The sequence below is a fragment of the Oculina patagonica genome, chromosome 2 (genome assembly GCF_052425735.1).
Source record: "Oculina patagonica isolate OP01 chromosome 2, crgOcupat, whole genome shotgun sequence".
NCBI lineage: Eukaryota > Metazoa > Cnidaria > Anthozoa > Scleractinia > Oculinidae > Oculina > Oculina patagonica.
This window is the reverse complement of record NC_135759.1, coordinates 15,864,066-15,883,315: the sequence shown is the minus strand read 5'-3', so window position 1 is coordinate 15,883,315 and position 19,250 is coordinate 15,864,066. Positions and strand designations below refer to the sequence as shown.

At 40.3% G+C, this 19,250-nt stretch overlaps 1 protein-coding gene and 1 pseudogene across 2 annotated transcripts; both read left to right on the top strand.

Annotated features, from left to right (window-relative positions):
* The first annotated feature begins 579 nt into the window (after positions 1-579).
* On the top strand, positions 580-2,723 carry LOC144642174 (NFX1-type zinc finger-containing protein 1-like). The gene is made up of 3 exons (XM_078501159.1): positions 580-929; positions 1,388-1,491; positions 2,268-2,723. The coding sequence occupies exons 2-3, from the start codon at positions 1,468-1,470 to the stop codon at positions 2,721-2,723; spliced, it is 480 nt and encodes a 159-aa protein (XP_078357285.1). The 5' UTR covers positions 580-929; positions 1,388-1,467.
* Positions 2,724-3,204: 481 nt separating this feature from the next.
* On the top strand, positions 3,205-18,943 carry LOC144642173 (NFX1-type zinc finger-containing protein 1-like; annotated as a pseudogene). Its single transcript, XR_013568708.1, has 16 exons — positions 3,205-3,228; positions 3,900-3,962; positions 4,412-4,567; positions 6,268-6,393; positions 7,270-7,474; positions 8,110-8,322; positions 8,741-9,014; positions 9,446-10,102; positions 10,705-11,081; positions 11,381-11,585; positions 11,985-12,385; positions 12,970-13,861; positions 14,178-15,226; positions 15,674-15,830; positions 16,246-16,346; positions 16,897-18,943. The product of XR_013568708.1 is annotated as an NFX1-type zinc finger-containing protein 1-like (transcript).
* Positions 18,944-19,250: the final 307 nt, after the last annotated feature.

Sequence of the window (19,250 nt, the reverse complement as noted above, 5' to 3'; positions counted from 1 at the left end):
CAGTCATCTTTACATTTCCGAGAATTACCCTCCAGTATTTTTCTCAAAAACACATTCCATTTGCCTTTGTATAAAGCTTGCCATGGTTGCAGCTTGTACATAAACCTTATGTTACAAACCGGACTTACGATAGTTTAAATTGCTTTTCCTTTCTCAGCGAGAACTTCCAACGCCTCACAAATGTAAATGAATGCTAAGCCATCATTGAGCTCAGGTAAGACTCAATTTTTATAGTTAAACCTTGAATTGCATGTGTTTATGGCAGTTCTGATTTGTTAGTGTCTACGGACGAAATCCTTTATTTTGACGATTCAAGTGAACGCTTTTGAGCAGTAATTCCATGTGTCTCTGTTTGTTAGGCTGACGTGTACAAGGTACGGTTCTAACTCTTAAGTCAGTGGATGGAACCGAAGTGTGTTGCCATTTATAAAGCTATTCAAAACTATTGAGAAGTAACTTCATGTTGTATTGTTTTTATGTTGTACAAGCTGGTTTCACCTGCTAAGTCTGTAGATGAAACCCTGGTGTGTTTCCATTCAAATGAAAGAGACTTTAAGCAAAACTGTCTTGTGGTCACCCTTTGTCTATGGACAAAATCCTAGCGTATAACCTGACAGCGCCGTTGCTAGTGACCGAGTCAAACCGAGGCATTAACCTCGGTAAAAATATTTTTTTTCATGTTCCTTTAAGAGGCTTTATGTATTTCTAGTTAGTAAGTGGTCCACACTTGGCCAAATTAGTCCTCAAGTTAGGCCAACCCATAAGCGAGAATGAGAATGCTGGACATGTCGGACTTTGTGCATGCGAGAGAGAACTTCGGTGTCAGGGATCTTGTCTTGGCCCGTTGTCCACACGGAAATGAAAGCTGAAGAGTGTAGTGAGCGCTGTTCACGTCGATCCAACAAGTTTTTCTGATCAGTATTGCCTAGGTAAGGTTTTTTGTCTAACTGCGGCCCAAAATCATTTAGATAAAAGCTGTTAAGCGAGCACTACTTTCATGTGATATTGTTTTTATATTATGCTGCACAAAATGATTCAAACTATGAAGTCTGCGATGAACGTAGTGCCTTATGACCGTATCATTCAAATGAAAGATATTGATTTGTACCTTCGCGTTATTTATTATGGCGTAGAGTGAGGAATAGGAATGAAAACCTCGCGTTTCGATCGTTCCATGCAAATGCAGTGAAGCTATAACAAACAAACTAAACAGTCATTTTATGCGGTGCTGTTTGTTGTGTTGTGCAAGGTGGTTCTAGCTATTACGAATGTGGTATTGTTTTTTCAATTTTGCAAAGTGGTAGAGTTAGAAAAGACGTTAAATTAATACTATGGCACTTTCTAAAGGATTGTAATGTAAAATTTTGTGGCTTTTTTATTTTTGCAGTTTTGGGATCTGAAACTTTCTTATAGTGTATCGTGAATGGCAGGATAAAACTCCGTAAATCAGCAAAACCTTTCGCAATAATGGGTAATTTTTTACCAAAACAGGTATGTATAAACATAGTGACAAAGAAGTCTCTAATAGAAATTTTGTGCGGTTGTTAAGCGCATAAGTAGTGATTTTAAACGATAATTTTAAATTGTAAATAATGCGCCAGATGGAAAAATTGTCTCCTTACGTTTCGGGGTTACTGCCCCTTCTTCAGTCACTGTTCAGTGGAAAATTTGAAACGCCAACTAACCGTGTTTAAACATAGCTGGTGAAATATTTTTGGTAATACTGAAAATGGTAAATAATGGAGCACCATACCGAAACAGATTTGAACGTCTATCGAACTCTTTGTGTTCTTTAAAGTGTGTTTCCGCCATTTGTTCCAAGCACCCTTCAAATGGAATATTTGTAAAAAAAAAACTTTTAATTGGAATAAACTGGTTTAATCAATCGGTTAAGTCCACATGTCTTAGAATTTCCTCTCTTTTTAAAATTTATAATAACTGAAAGAATGACTGCGTACGAATTATCCTCAGGCATATCAAATATATGAAAATGCTACACTGTGAACTCTGCATGACCACTGAATAAAAGCTCTTTCGTTAAATATTTTAAGACCGGTTATTGTGAACCATCTAAACAGCGTTAGAGTAAGTAAGTACCACAAATGTTAGTAACAGTTATTTAGAACTGAAGTACATGTAGCAATTGCAGCTTTCTTTTGACTCTCCAATTATATTCTTCTTAAATGTTATGGTTCTAAATTTTAAACCTTAAAGTATAATTTGTACAAACTATTTGCAAGCTAAGTTGACACTACCATCACTTTCAGCCAGAAGCAAGGGCAACACTTACTCCGCCTGAAGATTTTCGAGAGCTAAGTGTTATCCCAACACACGAGGACATCTTTACGCAGAAAGAGCCCTTTCTGAGGGAGAACAAGATCGAGGGGCACTATGACAGCGAGGAACATTATTTGGACGTCCAGTTTCGGCTCCTTCGAGAGGACTTCATTAGGCCCCTTCGTGATGGGATCCAACAGTTAATGGCCATGGGCACTCATAGGAATAGGAGAGATGATCGCTTACAGGATGTCAGAATCTACGAAAATGTGAAGATCCTGAATCCTGTATGTACCACAAATGGAGTCGCATACAAGATCAGATTTGATATTACAAGTTTCCATCGAGTGCAGTGGGAGAACAGTAAAAGGCTCATCTTCGGTTCACTGCTGTGCCTGTCGAAAGACAATTTTAAGAGTGTGCCCGTGAGAGAAAGCAACAGGTAAAAGTGATACAGCTCATATACGCAACAAGGGGTAGGAGCAGAACCCACCACACCACTTGATTGCTCCTTCTTCTTTACAAAATACTCAAACAAAATCTCCCTGGGGCGCGGAGAAAACTGAAAAAAGCCGCCATATGCTCCCGAAGAGGACAGAGAGAAAAGGGGTGTTGGGGACGGGGGGGGTGTGGTCCGGGACGTTTCGGTTCCCTGGGATATGGGAGTAGTCGGGGTCCGCTGCTTTAGGGGGGGCTCCCGCCCGCCCGCTTTTGGGGCGGTCTCGCGGCCTGGTCCTGGCGGGCTGCGTCCGTGTCTTCTTCGGGCTCTCCCATTCGGTGTGTCCGCTTCGTCCCTGTCTGGGTCCCTCCTTTCGTCGTCGGTTGACGGGCTTCGTCGGCGCCTTTCCTTTCCCCCTCCCCACCCTTCCTCTGTCCCTCTTCTCATCTCTCTTCCCTCTACTCACCGTGGTCCTCCGCCCTCGGGGCATGCCGTGTGTAGCTGTGTTGGGCGTGGGTGTAGCGTGTGGGCTGGCTCCCTTCCCTTTGGTCTTTGCCCCGTGCGCCCGTACCGCTGACTCAGGCGCGGGCGCTGTTTTTCCAGTTTTTTTCCTGGCTGTGTCCTCCGGGGCTCTTGTGACTTGCCCGGCCTGTGCTGTTCTCGCGCCTCTGGGTCGGTGCAGCGGGGAAAACTTGCATCTTGGTGGTGGTGTGTTTTTCTTCTTTGTGTGCTTGTTGGGCGGTGGAATCTTTCGCTGCTATTTTTTTACTTCCGTTGCTTGCGCTCCGAACCTTCTTCTTTCTGCTTGGGGGCTTGTGGTGTGTGTGAGATCTGTCTGTGGTTGTCCCAACATTTGTGGCAGTGTTGGGTACCATGTGAATATATGTTTGTTGGGGTGGGCACTAGTGGCTACAGGCTCCCGTTGGGAGAAGAAATCAATAGGGTTGAGTGATGTTTGCAGATAACGCAGTGAATTTTATCTTAGAGTCTTTTTTCTTGTGGAAGTGGTCATCAGTCAGCTATATATGCATATAGTGAAAAATGGCATTTTTGCGGTGCCATAACTTGGGGAATAAAATATTTTGAGTTGATGTTTTGCCCAGTAAATAGCTCACCATACTATTTATGCTAAGTTGGGCGAAATCGGTGATATGAGCTGTATCACCTGTTGCCTGTCCTCTAGACACACTCTAAGAGCTTTGCTTTTGCCACCGTCGCGAATAGGGAGCTTAAGGATATAAGAAAGGTAAGTAGCGTTGGAGGAAAAGTGCTTCGTCGGGCAACTGAAATCAAGTATAAAGAAAAAATATTTACTTATATGACATGAATGCTTATGGTTTGAATTATATCACTATGATATACTCGAAATATAGTTTATGAGTTAATTGAACTCTAATTAGCCGTTAAAAAGCAGTTTAAAAAAACTAGCGTGCTGGATAGTTAGGAAACTCAAGATTTAGTCCACCACCATCGTCCTATTCCATAAAGTTTTTTCCTTCTTCAGCCAAGCACTACACACCTTTTAACTTTGACCAATCAGCGTTGCGCCACAGTTGATATCTTTAAAATTACAATAGATACCGGCCAACCACGGAAACTTCCGTAAAAGGAACATGCAGGTAGGGGCTCGTATGTATTTGATAGAACTGTGGGCGTTGGTACACTTGCAAACTTCTTTCCTTTCGTTTTTGTCAGGGTGAGATTGAAGTACGTTTTGTGTCGCTTCCTGGTCAAGGCCGACCACGGACGGGGGATTTGTGTCAAATGGTGGAGTCTATTGCTTTCTTTGAGGCGTACCGTCCAGTGCTGGAGGGACTGAAAATGATTCCTACTGGAGAATTTCCATTTAAGGTACAATAATCCGTTATCATGAACCCAGTGCTTGAGATTTTTACCGTACCAAGGACCGCGGAGAGCATTTTGAAGTGGTAGGGCTAAAAAGCTGGCTAAGACAAGCAAGCATTATTAGGGGTCACTTTTCCGCCATTTTATCATGTGAAAATTCATATCGGAGCTCGGCGCGCGCTGAGCGGAATAAGCTCCATCGAGCCGAGAAATTTTGCGGGTCGCCGCTAGCCCTATACGTACGCACGGATTAGTCCTGGAGATGTGGAGGTTTCTCGCCCGTGGCTAAAGAAAATGAAGGAAATTACAAACAGCATATAAAGCTCGCAGGGCTAGACAAAATGTAGACAACGGGTAAAAATACTCAGCAACACTACACAGCAAAAGATCTGAGAGGTTTATTATCCAACTGCTCTATTTTTTTTTCAAGTGTGAGTGTATCGAATCTTGATGCGCCTTTACGTAAAAAAAATTGTGGCTCTCGTTTAATCATTACACGGTTAAATTTTAATTTTATTGGTCTCTGGTCGCATTTTTCGTACAACGAGCAATTGACTTAATTTTCTATCGACTGGATGATGTGGACATTTCAGTTAGATCTAAACGAAGTTATGTGTGTTTACTGTGTAGGCGGAATGAAACTGCGAATAAAAAGAGCGACAGAGAACTTTCTTTCTCCCACGATGTCCTCAAAAGTCATTTATATCAGTTAGTGAAATTTTGGAAAACGAAAATTGTTTACGAGGAGACCCGAAATATTTGCGAATGATATTCCTTGTGCAAGTCCAGTTTGCCTCTTTCTGTTGCATGTTTGCTGTTGAATCTGCGGCTGTCTTCATCAAGAATACAATAACTTTAGCAAATGATTGTGTTAATAAGAAGCTAAGCACTACATAGGTCAAGTCCGCTGAAGAAAAAGACAGGACCCTGATGCAAGCTAACAACCTCTACTGAATATTGCTGAGCCTGATTTTATGACAGAACATTTCATGGTGTTTTTACTTTCTGAACGCAATTTCGATAGATTCCGTGTGGGCAAAGTTTAGATATTCTCCATTTAGGTTATTTTTTTTTAAATAAATGTGGAGCTCCGCTTTTACATGTTTAATTATATTATCCTTTTCATCCGGAGCCCTAGAATATCAACCCAACCAAAAAAGTGGTAGGGCTATAGCCCTACCAGCCCCTCCCCCTCCGCGATCCCTGCGTACTAGACATTTCTGCACAAGTGACTCTCGTGTCTTTGGGATATTATTATATCACGGCATCTTGCTGACTTTCTGTAAGCATGGCATTACTGCTGCCAAATCAATTGTAACCAACAACAGACTAACTAATAAAACTTACTAGTTCCCGTAGTCTCGAACTGAAAGTCCTTCTTTTAGCTTTAAACTGTAGTTAACGGAAGCGTCTACCAATAGGAAGCAGAAAAGGCTTTATTTCCATATTATTTCCGACACTGTTTCAAAGTGATGCTGGTGGTGAATCTTTCATTTTATTTTCATTAGTTAACCAAATAGATTTTCATGGCATCTAGTTTCGTTTTCAAACAAAAGCAAAAGGAGTCTACGATATTAAGCTATTAAAAACCATAGTTCTGCACTGGCTGCACGTTTTAGTAACTATGTCGTTCGTATTTTGCAACTTTTTTTTGCTTCGAATTCGAAATACCCCGGTTATAACTAAAATTTCTTTTGTTCATCCAGAGGTATATCGTGGAGTGTGACAGGAATATCCAGCCACCAGCCTATCTGACTAATCCGGGTGGCCAGCAAGTGCTGTTCGATTTTTCTGCGATAATGTCGAACGAAGAATCCCATCGCAACACGTAAGTGAGGAGAATGTATTCCTTACCAGTTTGTACATTTTAAATTTCAGCGCTAGGTCCTTTCTACTCCTCCCAGGGTGCGTTCCTTTTGGATGATCTGGAACATGACTGAATGATCCAAGATCACTCGAATCATGGTGCATCAAAGGGGCCGATGAATCCTTGTGTCCCAGAGTGGATTAATCGGCTCTTTTGGTTTGCCATGGTCCAAGTGATCTTGGACCAGATCCGAGTCATCTCAGAGGAACGCATCCTAACTTTCCCTCTAATTATCACCACATGAAAAGTTAGTATAAGCATGCAGAAGAAAAGAACAAATCAGACGCGAAAAACAATCTAAGCGTGTAATAAAATGTTCCCAGCTAGAACTAGAAAACACATCTCCAAGGTGCCATTTCCAGGTGTCCGCGACATTCTAGATTGACGATTTCCTTAATTTATATAATTAGTAACTCTTTTTCAGGACAAGTTCTACTAATCCTCGAGAAAGAAGCAATCATTCCGGTATTAGAAAATCTGGTAAGCTGGCAAACGTTACATATAAAGAAGTTGTTTAAGACAATGACTGAAGTAAATGGATTCAGTTTTTGGCGTTATCTTTCACTACCTATTACAAAATTTGAACGCTTTTCTTCGACGTCATATTACCAAACCATTTTGACGTAGCTCCTTCAAAAATACGATTTTTGACAATTTAAATGTCGTCGATTTAAATGTCGTCCACTACTGAATAAATGTCTAGACATATATTACTTTTAAGGAGAATGGATACACGTGAAAAACGAAGTGCTTTCTATATATAACAAAACTAAAAAACGTTTAATCCAAGCTTATTGAAGTCTCCTGGTAAAATACCGTTAGCATTCATTAATAACATTAGCTTCAAATACTTCTTGAAAGTGAATCTGATGCTGTCTTTTACATTACAGCGTCCAAAGTACAGGTTTTGAACCCAGCCACCTGGCCATCTGCAAAGATCTGGCACTAGACGATCACAGTTCAACGCTTTACAGTTGGCGCTGACCAAAGAGTTTGCAGTCATTCAGGGACCACCGGGCACTGGAAAGACTTACATTGGATTAAAGGTATTTGTCGTCTCTCTGAAGGTTTATGTTGGTGTGTACAAACGAGGAAGAGTGTTGTGCAATGTGTCTGTGAAGGGTGTAGAGGGGTGCAAACTACAAAAACAGCTACAAATGACTGAATTGATTACAGTAATTTTATCATGTCAGTTGATTGATTGATTAATGATTTGTTTTATTATTTTTCGATGGAGTACCTCAATATGGTTTGCTGGAGACTCCCAAAGTATTTTGCTCTCAATATAAAATTGAAAAATCAAACCCGGCTTTAGATTTCACACGAACAAAATATGTTCGTATTAATTTTGGTTTTGCAAAGCTGTTATTATAGGGTTGGAAGTTGGTAGAATGGCACTGAAAAAGTTTGAATTACGTTGTTTTAAAAATTTAATCAGCTACGTACGCATGTCCCGTAGTATCACATGCATAACGCTTGGTACTACTAAATGCTGATGGTCTTTGATCACTTGTAACTACAAATTGGGGACCATGTGGAGTCGATTCGTCAAGTTGTTTATTATCTTGTCAACTTTGAGTCAACTACTTAAAACGAGGCTTGATTACATTTGTAAACGGCATGCAGGTAAAATATTTACAGACTGATTTATTTCTTTTGTTGTATATCTTTTTTGTTTCAGATAGCCAAGGTGCTATTACAAAACGCGAAGGTTTGGAGAGTGAAGAACGGTGGACCCATTCTCGTGGTTTGTTACACCAATCACGCCCTTGATCAGTTTTTAGAAGAAATCCACGAGTTTCATCCGCAAGGAATTATCCGAGTTGGAGGAAGAAGTCAAAGTGAGGCGATGCAAAAATGCAGTCTTACAAAACGGAAACGTGAAATGATAGAGGTAACTGGCGAGACATATGATGATGATGATGATGATGATGTTGATGATGATGATGATGATGTTGTTGTTGATGATGATGATGATGATGATGATGATAGATGATGATGATAATAATTCAACTTTATTTAACGAGAGTGACACTTGACAGTAGTATCAGCTAAAGAACTAGTGGCCCTTGATCCTAAAATCTACAACAACAACAATAAAATATATCTTTAAAATAATTTTCTTATCTACAACTCAAGTATGTGATAATAATGTTGAACTAAAATAACAATAGCCTCAATAGGAAGTTTCTAGTTAAAATTATACTGCAGAATAAAATTTAAATAATGATGCCCTCAGATCATTTCAAACACATCATCATCAACTACAGTCTCCGTAGTGAAGCACTAACAATTGTCTTGTCCAATTTTAGAAACGTTTGCTGCCAAGAAAACTTGGGAAAGCTATAAGTGAGATCAGACAAGAGATGGACGCACTGTCAGTAAAGATTATGTCACACGGCAGAATGCTTGAGAAATTTACAAGCAACGTGGTTCACGAGGATCAGTTCCTTAATCTCACGAGTATGACGTCAAAGCATTATGCCTCCCTCAGAGCAGGTTCCTGTGATGTCGTGGGAAAGAAAGAATCGGTGATTCCACAATGGCTTGGGCTTCCCGTGCCACCAGCTGACCCTTATCAAGACGGTAAGATAAATTTCGGGTTCCTGAATAGAAAAGGACAAAACATTTTAATAGTCTACACTTTTTTTCTGTTGGATTATCCTAGTCCGAGTGAAATGTTAAAAATACTTGCAATGGAAGTTTGCGTTCACTAAAGTTGAGGCCATCGCTCGTTGATGAAAGGGTTTTGCCAATGACATATCTCGCCTATGTGATTCTGGAAAGGACAGCTCTATGATTCTACTTTTTGCCAATATTTAAAAACGTAGATAATCTTCCATAATTTGATATTAATTGGAATGTTTCATTGTAAAATATGTAACAAAACACAAAGAAGGAGCGCCAATACTTGGGTACAAAAATGTATCTCATCTTAAGAGCTTTCGTTACTATCTAGTTGATTCACTACGAACTATCCGTCAATGTTGTTTGTCCTCACTTGTCCCAATCCACAGGTTTTGCCAAGCCTCTTGTCATGTTCCCCTTCAACGCTGACTGCAGAAGCCTGGAGTATTTCTCACAAACAGAGTTAGCTTTTGTATCACCACGTGTCCAGCCCGCCCTAGGTGCTGATGGGATTCCAGGAGGCTCTCTGCAACTAGATGGCACTTTCAATTCGTTTATCGAGATTCCAAACTTCGATGGTGGCTTGGCAGACGCTAGACAATCTATTACGTTGCTTGCATTCATTTATCCGACTGGATGTAGTGGGCCGGTCATTAGCTACGACACAAATGGTTACGGCCTCCAGATCTGGCAAGAAGGGATGTATTTTGGAATGGGAATATTGTCGGCCTGGTTCGTTCGAAGAGATTTGGCGTTTGCTTTTCCTCTGAAAAAGGCGGTTTTGAGCATCAATGCTTGGAATTTTATTGGCGCCTCGTACGATCATGTGACTGGAATGGCACGTCTGTGGCACAATGGAAATGAAGTGGCGGCTGTGTTTGTAGGGCAGAGCTTTGAATTGGCAACACAGTTCTCGATTCGGATTGGTGCCTTGGCAATCCCTTGGCAAGAGTACTACTTCAGAGGAAGAATTTCCCACTTGCATATATATGCTAAAGCGCTTACAGTTTCAAACATCCAAGCAGTTGGATGCATTTCACCGAAAGGTGAGTGTCTTTGTAGGCTTGATTATGTTCTCCAGTATATCTTTTTGTTTATAACCAGTTTTTTGAATTTTAAAGAAATGACCGTTGAAATCACAAAAGCCATCAGCCCCTTACTGGATCGCAAAGTTAATTGTTGAATAAATTTTTTCGGCTGCCAACCATGACATAGGAAACATTATGTTATTTCTTAGTAATCATTAGCGGTTATTGTTAAGATAAAAATTCAGAACGAGATTTTTCTCTTTCTCTTAAAAAGGAGTCTCAGTTAAGAATTCGAAACGGTAAACGACTACAGGCGTCTTCTAATCTTATATATCATTGAACGGCAAAGTGACAGCTTTATACAGGGCTGCAAATATATTTTTTTCACTTGAAAGGACATATGTCCTCTACCTAGACACCATCTTGGTCGGACAAAACAAAATTGTGGTTGGGCAGATTTTATTCATCGTTGCCGTAAATGATTTACGATCAAAAAATTGTCCGGACATCATGTCCGACCACATTTGGGATTTCGTCGGACATAAGCAAATTATGGTCGGCCAATGACTGATGACAAACTGTTATTTGCAGCTCTGTTTATGAGTTTTTGTTATATACAGGTGAATATGAATCAAGCGAAGAGTCACTGATCGTAGAAGAGATGGAGAAACTGAGTATCGAGGCAGAGGGCGCAAGAGAAGGCGAAAAAGAAAGCAAAGAGGTAGAAAAAACCCCTGATGTAAGATTTGAGGCTTACATCATGCAAAATCAAAGGATTCTGGAAACTGATGATGACATTGTCAGGTTTCACGACCAACCCCCAGATGCAAGTTCGGACAGTCCTTGTACGTCACAGACTCCAAAAGGTGCTGAAGGAGGCATCCAAGGTGGCGGCTGGCAATTCCAGAATCTCAGCCACGTGAAGAAAAGAATCAAACAAATTATTAGAAGAGAGCTTAATCGACAGGACGCAATGAGCGAAGAAGAAGTGGCCAAGGTAGGATGCATGCCCAATGGTATGGTAGTCTTATTTCACTCTTTAGTGGTGACAGTGAATTTTGGTTCTCCAGTTAGCTTTCAACATATATAATGCCCTTTTCAGTAGGCCGCATCGACCGAGGTCTTTTGAGAAACGATTGTGAGCCCGCTATAGTATATTTCAAACACAGTGATCACAGGCTCTAAATTAAAACTAAAAATTAAAATTACTCAAGCAGATTGTGGTTTTACATCAAAGAAAGTTTGTAGGGAGAGCCAGCGCAGTGCAAAACGTTCATTTTTACGTCTGATGTTTAGGTTGAGGATGTGTGGACTATGTCCTTGAAAGGGCGCTGGCGTCTATACCGCAGATGGGTGTACAATGCTTGCGAGAGCTGTTACGAGAAGATCTCTGTTTGGCAAGAAGCGTTTGATAAAAAAGCAACTGATCTCAAAGAAGTAAGAATGAAAGAGGATTATGAGGTCCTTAGAAAGGCAGATGTTATTGGAATGACTACCACAGGTAATATGGCGTTAAGTTTGGGGAAGGCCTACTGCTTTTCTTTCAAAAGTTAGTTTTGGAATTCTGGACTACATATAATTAAAATATTCTTCTTTTTTAATGATTATCCCTTGATTTCAGTTCTAATAGTAAAGTTGCCGAGAACTGCACTTTTAAAAAGACAAATGATAAATATAAATATAAGAGGATAGACAGATGATAGATGTCTGCAAAAAGTCAAGCAACCAAAAGAGACATCTCTCCACTGTCACGATTAACAATGCTTGTAGGGTAGACTCATACGTACTCTAGTTTTCGGCTGTAAAGGAGCAGCTTGACTTTGGATATGGATATGCAAACGCAAAATGAAAGCTTGATATGGCATTGGCATTTGTTTAATCGGTTTAATTTAACATTTAGGTGCAGCACGATATCACAGCGTGTTACAAGACATGCAGCCAGTGATAACAATCGTAGAGGAAGCGGCTGAAGTATTGGAGGCGCATATCATCACATCTTTAACTCCCGGATGTCAGCACGTGATTCTGATTGGCGATCATCAACAGCTCCGCCCCAGTCCCACCGTTTACGATCTTCAGATACACTACAACCTGGACGTGTCGCTGTTCGAAAGAATGGTAAAGAACGGAGTGCAGTATTCAAGGCTGTGTTTACAGCACCGAATGCGACCAGAAATTGCCAAAATGTTGGACCACATCTATGTGGAACCAAAGCTGGAAAACCGCGAGTCCGTGTTGAACTTTGAAAACATAAAAGGCGTGGAACGAAATTTGTTCTTTGTGGAACACAATGAGAAAGAGGTAAATGTAACTGCGTTAGAGAACCTGAAACCAAATTAAGCTCTTGTTAATTATGATGCGTCGACGTTATACACTCAGCCTTGTAACTGGCAATCCAACTCGAAGGAAAAATATATAGCTAAATGAAGAGCTTATAGAAGAGTCAAACATATCATCAATCAGAAAAAAAAGTTGTTCAGTCAGTGAGAGATTTATTTACCACATGGCCAAATCATTCGAACGTCGTTGTTAATAAGGCAACCACGAAATACAAAAGACAATAATTAGTAAATGAAACAGTGCCTACAACAAAACTCCAATAGCTAACCAATAATGGTTTACACAACATAAAGTAATACCTGATGATCTCTACGTACGGCTGTACGCGGAAATGAAAGCATGTTTAATTTATTTATTGTTTTCCATATGAGCTTTGGCTAACCTGGCTGGAAGATGGTTATTATTTTGAATTATTAATTGAACACATGCACATTTCAGTTATAAACAAATTCTTTAATTTGATTTGTGTTAGTGATTTGTTCCGATTCTCTGTCTTTGCAATTGAACGTACAACTAACCTTAAACCTTAAAATTTCAATTCGCAGGACTTCGTTACTGAAGGAAAGAGCAGGTCCAATGTCCACGAAGCAAAATTCCTGACAGCTCTTTGCCGCTACTTCATTCAGCAAGGATACGATCGAGAGAAGATTACAGTTCTGACGGCCTACAGTGGGCAGCTATTCAAGCTAAAACGAGAAATGTCTGTGTACAAGGAGTTCTTTGAGGGGGTTCGTGTTACAGTTGTGGACAATTTTCAAGGCGAAGAAAATGACATCATTCTGCTCTCACTTGTTCGCAGTGAAAGAATTGGCTTCCTGAAGATTTCAAACAGAGTCTGCGTCGCATTATCACGAGCACGAAAAGGGTTCTACATCATTGGAAATGCTAAGCTCTTTAGTCACGGGAAAGCGAACTGTGGAGAAACATCTTTGCAGATATGCGCCAACAAGAAAATATGGGAACCCAGTTGAAACTTACCTGTCAGAATCACCCCCAAAACGTGATTCACGCATCACGTGCCGTGGACTTTGAAGACGCCCCGGAAGGAGGCTGTAAAGAGCCATGCGCCATGGAGCTGGAATGTGGCCATGTTTGCGACCAAGTGTGTCATCCGACAGATCTCGAGCATAAAGAAAGATTCGCTTGTCAGCAGCCTTGCAGCAAACGTATCTGTGATCTTGGAGCATGACTGTCCTAGAAAATGCAGCGAAGAGTGTGGTCCTTGCATGAAAAGAGTTCCAAAGTTGATCCCTGGATGTAATCATGAACAGAAGATCCCCTGTTCCGTAGATCCCGCCAAATTCAAGTGCATGGAGTTGGTGTCAAAGCAAGCGTCTCCCTGTGGCCATGTCAATCAGGTAGCGTGTTCTGTGGCTTCTACTGACATAGTCTGCAAAGAGCCCTGTGGTGCTCTAGAGTGTGGCCATCCATGTTCGGGTAAGTGAATTTCACACCCAGATATCCGTTATAACCAAAGTGTTTATTTTAATAAAGATGCCTACTTTAAATGACAATTAGTGGATTTTGTTGGAAATAGCACCTGCATAACCAATTCATTTTGACGTTTAGTTTGACAACAGCCGTTAATCAATCATTTTATAATTACTCTCCCTAATTGACGTACAAATTAACTGTTGCATGACTTTACTTATTAAAATGCTGTATCACAAAACCTGACGACTTTTGACTCTGCTGTGGGCAGACAGTAACAAGCCACTTTCTGATGTCATTATTGGCTGTTTATAATCAACAGGCAGCTGTAAACAGTGTCAAGAGGGACGCCTCCATTTGCCGTGCCTGTCTCCGTGCGGCCGCACACTGTTCTGTGGCCATACCTGTAAAGACGACTGTGTTCGTACCTGTCCTCCTTTGTTCAGAACCCTGCAGTAACTACTGCGACCACCAGCGATGCAGACAGAACTGTGGACATCTTTGTAAACCATGTACAAATAAATGCACATGGCAGTGTCCACATCAGAAATGCACGGAGCCTTGTGGAGAGATCTGTAACCGACCGAGGTGTGACGAGCCATGCCCGAAGCAGTTGCCGTGCGGCCATTCGTGTGTTGGAATTTGTGGCGAGGTCTGCCCAAAGTTGTGCCGAGTTTGTGACGAGGACTGAGTTCATCCAGAGTGACACTGAAGCAATGTTCGTGTGAAATTGATGGACTGTGGTCATGTGTTCGAAGTTAAGATGTTGGACAGATATATGGATGAAGCTGACGTAGAGGGTGAAAACGAGGATGTTCAAGTCAAACACAAGGAATGTCCAACGTGCAACACTCCAATTCTGTATGCTCGCAGATATGGAAACATCGTCAAGGAGATCCTTGCCGACTATGAAGCTGTTAAGCGCCGAATCGTTCTCTTCAATGTAGCAGGCAGGGATAAAATCCAGAGGATTCTCACGGAAGTTGAAGATGTCAAAAGATCGTTCAAAGTGGAGGCAGAAGAGATAGCTCAGTCGATCACCACAGGCCATGTAACATCTGACGAAGTCACCAAGAGTCAAAATCAAGTTACTTTTCTGAAGTTTCTGGGTGAACTAATCGTGAAGTACAAAATCACACATGAATCGAATAAAGAGCTTTACCTCAAGATCCATTCTCTTAAGGCGCGGGTAATGAAAAGACGAAGGTTGCTTCAGTGAACAAGAACTTAAAGAAGTTGGTGCAGAGTTGTCAAGAACAAAGCTTCTTGCTTTAACCACTGCACTGGAAGCATCAGCCACCAATCTCGGTCCTGAAGATAGCAGGAATATGCAAACCATCAAGAGTGCTCTGGAGTCAGGGAAAGCAATTGGTAAATATGTTGCATATTAGACTAATTCAAATGAAATGGTAAAAGTGTAGCATTATAATATCTGAGTGAGTCATCATTCGATTGTTCGAGTTTGTTTTAGGCCTCGTAGAAATTTCAAATCTCTTTCCGACAACTCTGGACAACGAGTTGCCTTTTTTTTCTCGGAGGTGCAGATAACTACGTATGAGCACAATATTCTTTGCAGCAAAATCACTCTCAGACAGTAATACAGTTGAGATAACCGTTATTTGTAGCCAGTTATTTGCAGATCACGTGGTGGGCTGTCGCCGATAAAAGGGAGAAAAATGCATCGAATGATAAAAATGTATCATGTTAACCCCAAAAAAAAAAAAAAAAAAAAAAAAAAAGTATATTACGTTACTTTTTTGTTTACTTCAGTGCCACGTGTGTATCCAGAATCCTCTGATTTTAAGTAATATCGTTCAGCTCAACAGCAAAAGGAAGAATTTGTGGCACAATATCAACAAAATTCTTCAAACACAAGGACTCAGCAAGGATGAAGAACTAACCGTTACTGAACCATATGACATGGTTGTCAAGGCAAAGAACCTAGCCCTAGGACCCTGGTACAAGTGCAGCAAAGGTAGCTATCTGATAACCGACTTTGATTATACCCTAAAATTCAGCCAACAACGAACTTCGGGCTAATGTTAGTTCGAAAGGCTCATTTTCGGTGGTGGGGATACTGATAGGGGTAGGAATGGGAAGAAAATTTTGCGTTTCTAATATTTTTCTGTTTATCCTTATATATATCTCCACTTTCGGAGGGTCGTTATTTTACTAAAATTCCAATTCCAAGCAGTTCTATTGTTTATTTGTTTGTGGTTCCCAGTCCCAGTCCCAGTCCCAGTGACCCAAATCCAACTTTCCCAGTGAAATTTCGCCCAAATCCCGGTTCTCATTTTACTCCTTCAGGTCCCTCTTGAACACTTAACGCTTACAATGGAGTGGATTGTGGTATCCTATTTCAGTCTTCGTTCGTTCTTATTCTCATTTAGGTCATGTTTACTCCGCTGTTGAGCGTGTTAAAGAAGAAGGTTCAATTAGCTGCCCTGATTGTCGCACAGCGACCCAACAGACTGCGCAGTCACGACCAGAGGTAAATAAACGCAGTTAACTGGAACTACTGCGGTCAGGGATGATGGTTAACGATTTTGCTAACGATTTTGAAATTTGTCTTTTAAACTCGCAGTAAGACATACAGGAGTGAGATCTAAATCTGTATCCGGCATCACTTCTCAGTCCCAAACGCTTCTCAAGCAACGGCAAAAAACTTCTTTGTGAAAGTTTCTAAGATCTTTGTCACGCAAACTGGACTTTAATTTTGATTATTGTTTAAAAGCCTAGCTACAGTATCAGTAACTGGTAACTGTAGCATCATAAAACCACAAAGGTAGCTGTAAGAAAGTGAATCCTGTGGCAACACTTTTCACTTCAAATTAATGACACTAGTTTAATGTCACCAAAACTGCAGTAGAAGCACAGGCCACTAAGACGCTTCAATTCATCAATAAACGGAGGTTGCCTTCACGTCTGGGTGCCCTGTACACCACAAACACACATGCATCATATAGAATACGTAATTGTTGCTGTTTTCTTTCTTTTACTGGGGACGAGGCTGTCAATCTATTATTTAATTTATATCACAGGCTTTGTCCACTCCAGTGAAACCAAGTCAAGTAATGGTCGTGACTACCAAGTCTGAACCTGCCCCGGCTGCCAAGCTGGAGAGACGAAGACGTCCAAGAAAGACTCCCAAGTCCCGTGAATAGCACGTCTTGGATTATCCTGTGCAGCTATGAACTGACAGTACATATCCTCGAAACCTTTTCTATTTGCCTGGGGTTAAATTAAACTTTAAGGGCGAAGCTTTTATAAGTGGTATTAAATTAAGTTTTTTTTTTTTTTATCGATTACAGTTGTAGTTTCAAGTCCGTTAAAATTTAAAAGTTGATTGTCAAGGTTTAGCGCTGGGTGAGGTGTTTTTGATGTGACACATGACAGGAGTAGTACTAAAGGAGATGGTTCGCATGAGTTTGTAACTGAGGGGTTAAGAAATTCGCTTTTTGAAAATTTAAGGTCAGTTTGTAGCCCTTTATTAAGGAGGCTCGATGTAGTTTTTTTTAGCCCTAGGGTGGTCGTTTTGAAAATGAAAATCATCTAGGAAGCCAATGTTCGATTTTTGCCAAAATACACCATAATGATCAAATATGACTAAAGTTTAATTTTTTACTGGTCACTTAGTCACAAAGGTTACCATAGCAACGGTTGTTGTTTCCTTTTGTTTTCAAACAAGCCTAAATTTCTCGAAATCTAGATTGACTTTCGGTATTCATATTTTGATATGTTAAAGATTAGTAGCTTAACTAACTGTTGACAGAATTTTAGAAAAATCTGTAAGAGCGTTTTCAAGTAAATCAAGGATGAAATTTTCAGAAAAATTCCGTTTCAATGTGAAATAGGTGCTTTTAAATTGTTTCGTAGTATTTGAACGCAGTTATTCAAAGTGAAATATAAATACTTACACCCTCAAAGACCATTAACTAAAAGCGAGAGAGTTTTTGCTTTAATTGTTAAAATATATCGACTGCCAATTGTAGGAAACTACAAGAAGTTACAAAAAACTTCGTTCTTGAATAACTCTAAAGCGCTCTTACAGATTTTTCCGAAATTTTGTCTACAGGAAGTCAATCTACTGTAATTGTAACATATCAAAAAATAAATACCAATTGTCAACCTAGATTTCGAGAAAATCAAGCTTGTTGAAAACAAAAGAAAACGACAATCGTTGCTATGGTAACCTTTGTGACTAGGTGACCCGTAAAAAATTAAACTTTGATCATATTTAATCACTATGGTGTATTTTGGCAAAAATCGAACATTGGCTTCCTAGATAGTTTTCATTTTCAAAACAACCACCCTAGGGCTAAAAAAAAAACTACATCGAGCCTCCTTAAGGTCTAGACGAATTTTTAAGGAGAAACCTGAAAAACTCGCTAAAGTTTCAACAACATGATGTGTAATTTGTTTTATCGGTCGAATCCATGTTTCTGTTTATAGCATAAGAATAATGACTAAAAATGACTTTAGGAAACGTTCATTGTTTTAGTTTTAAAATGCTTGAACAGTCTAGCATAAAGCAACTTAAAGGCTACTCCAAAAGAGAAAAAGTAAAAAAAAAAAAGAGAAAATGCTTTAAAGCTTACTCAGCTGAGTGGATGAAAAGCTACTCACACCCTGAACAGCTAGGATACCAGCGGCTTCGAATCTTCTGCATTTTACGTGTTGAACACACTTGACGAATATCACTCTTCTACACTGTTTACACCCGCTTTGAGTGTTACGTGCATAGCGGCTTTCTATCGACATCCATCTTTCGATGTGCTGAACAAACAAGACGGATCGAAATCCGCCAATCACAACCCACAAGCATGACCTTCTGAACATGTGGGCTCATTTGCATGAAACCAACACCTCTACGCATTGGTTTTGATTGGCTCATTTCAAACAGCACGTCGAAAGATATCTACGCACGTAACGTATACTGAAAGCGGTTGTAAAGTGCCTCTGCTATTCTGCTTTGTTAATCGTGTTTCGTCCTCTCCCTACCGAATTCCGCTCGCCAGTATCAATAGAATTAGTGACTAGACAATCGAACAAGGAGAAGAAAGGAGTAGTTGGGGGGGGGGGGGGGGGGAGGGGAGGATTATCCACACTGAGTAAGATTCAGTAAAAAAAAATCGGAGTCTCGAAACTGGTTAGTCCAATTTTCAAAAACCGATCATGGTAATCTTCGGAAATGTTGCGAAACTGGCTTTTAGTAAGTGACGGTCAATACAGCCAAACAATATTTGTCTTTTCACTGAGAATATCTAATGGTCTGCCCGACTTTCAATTTGAGATCAAAACTTCCTGCATGTGAAACTCATGGTTACACCTCTTTAAAATCTTCAGTGCATTAGTATATGGTACCATTATTCTTAGATTTCCATCGATGTAAATA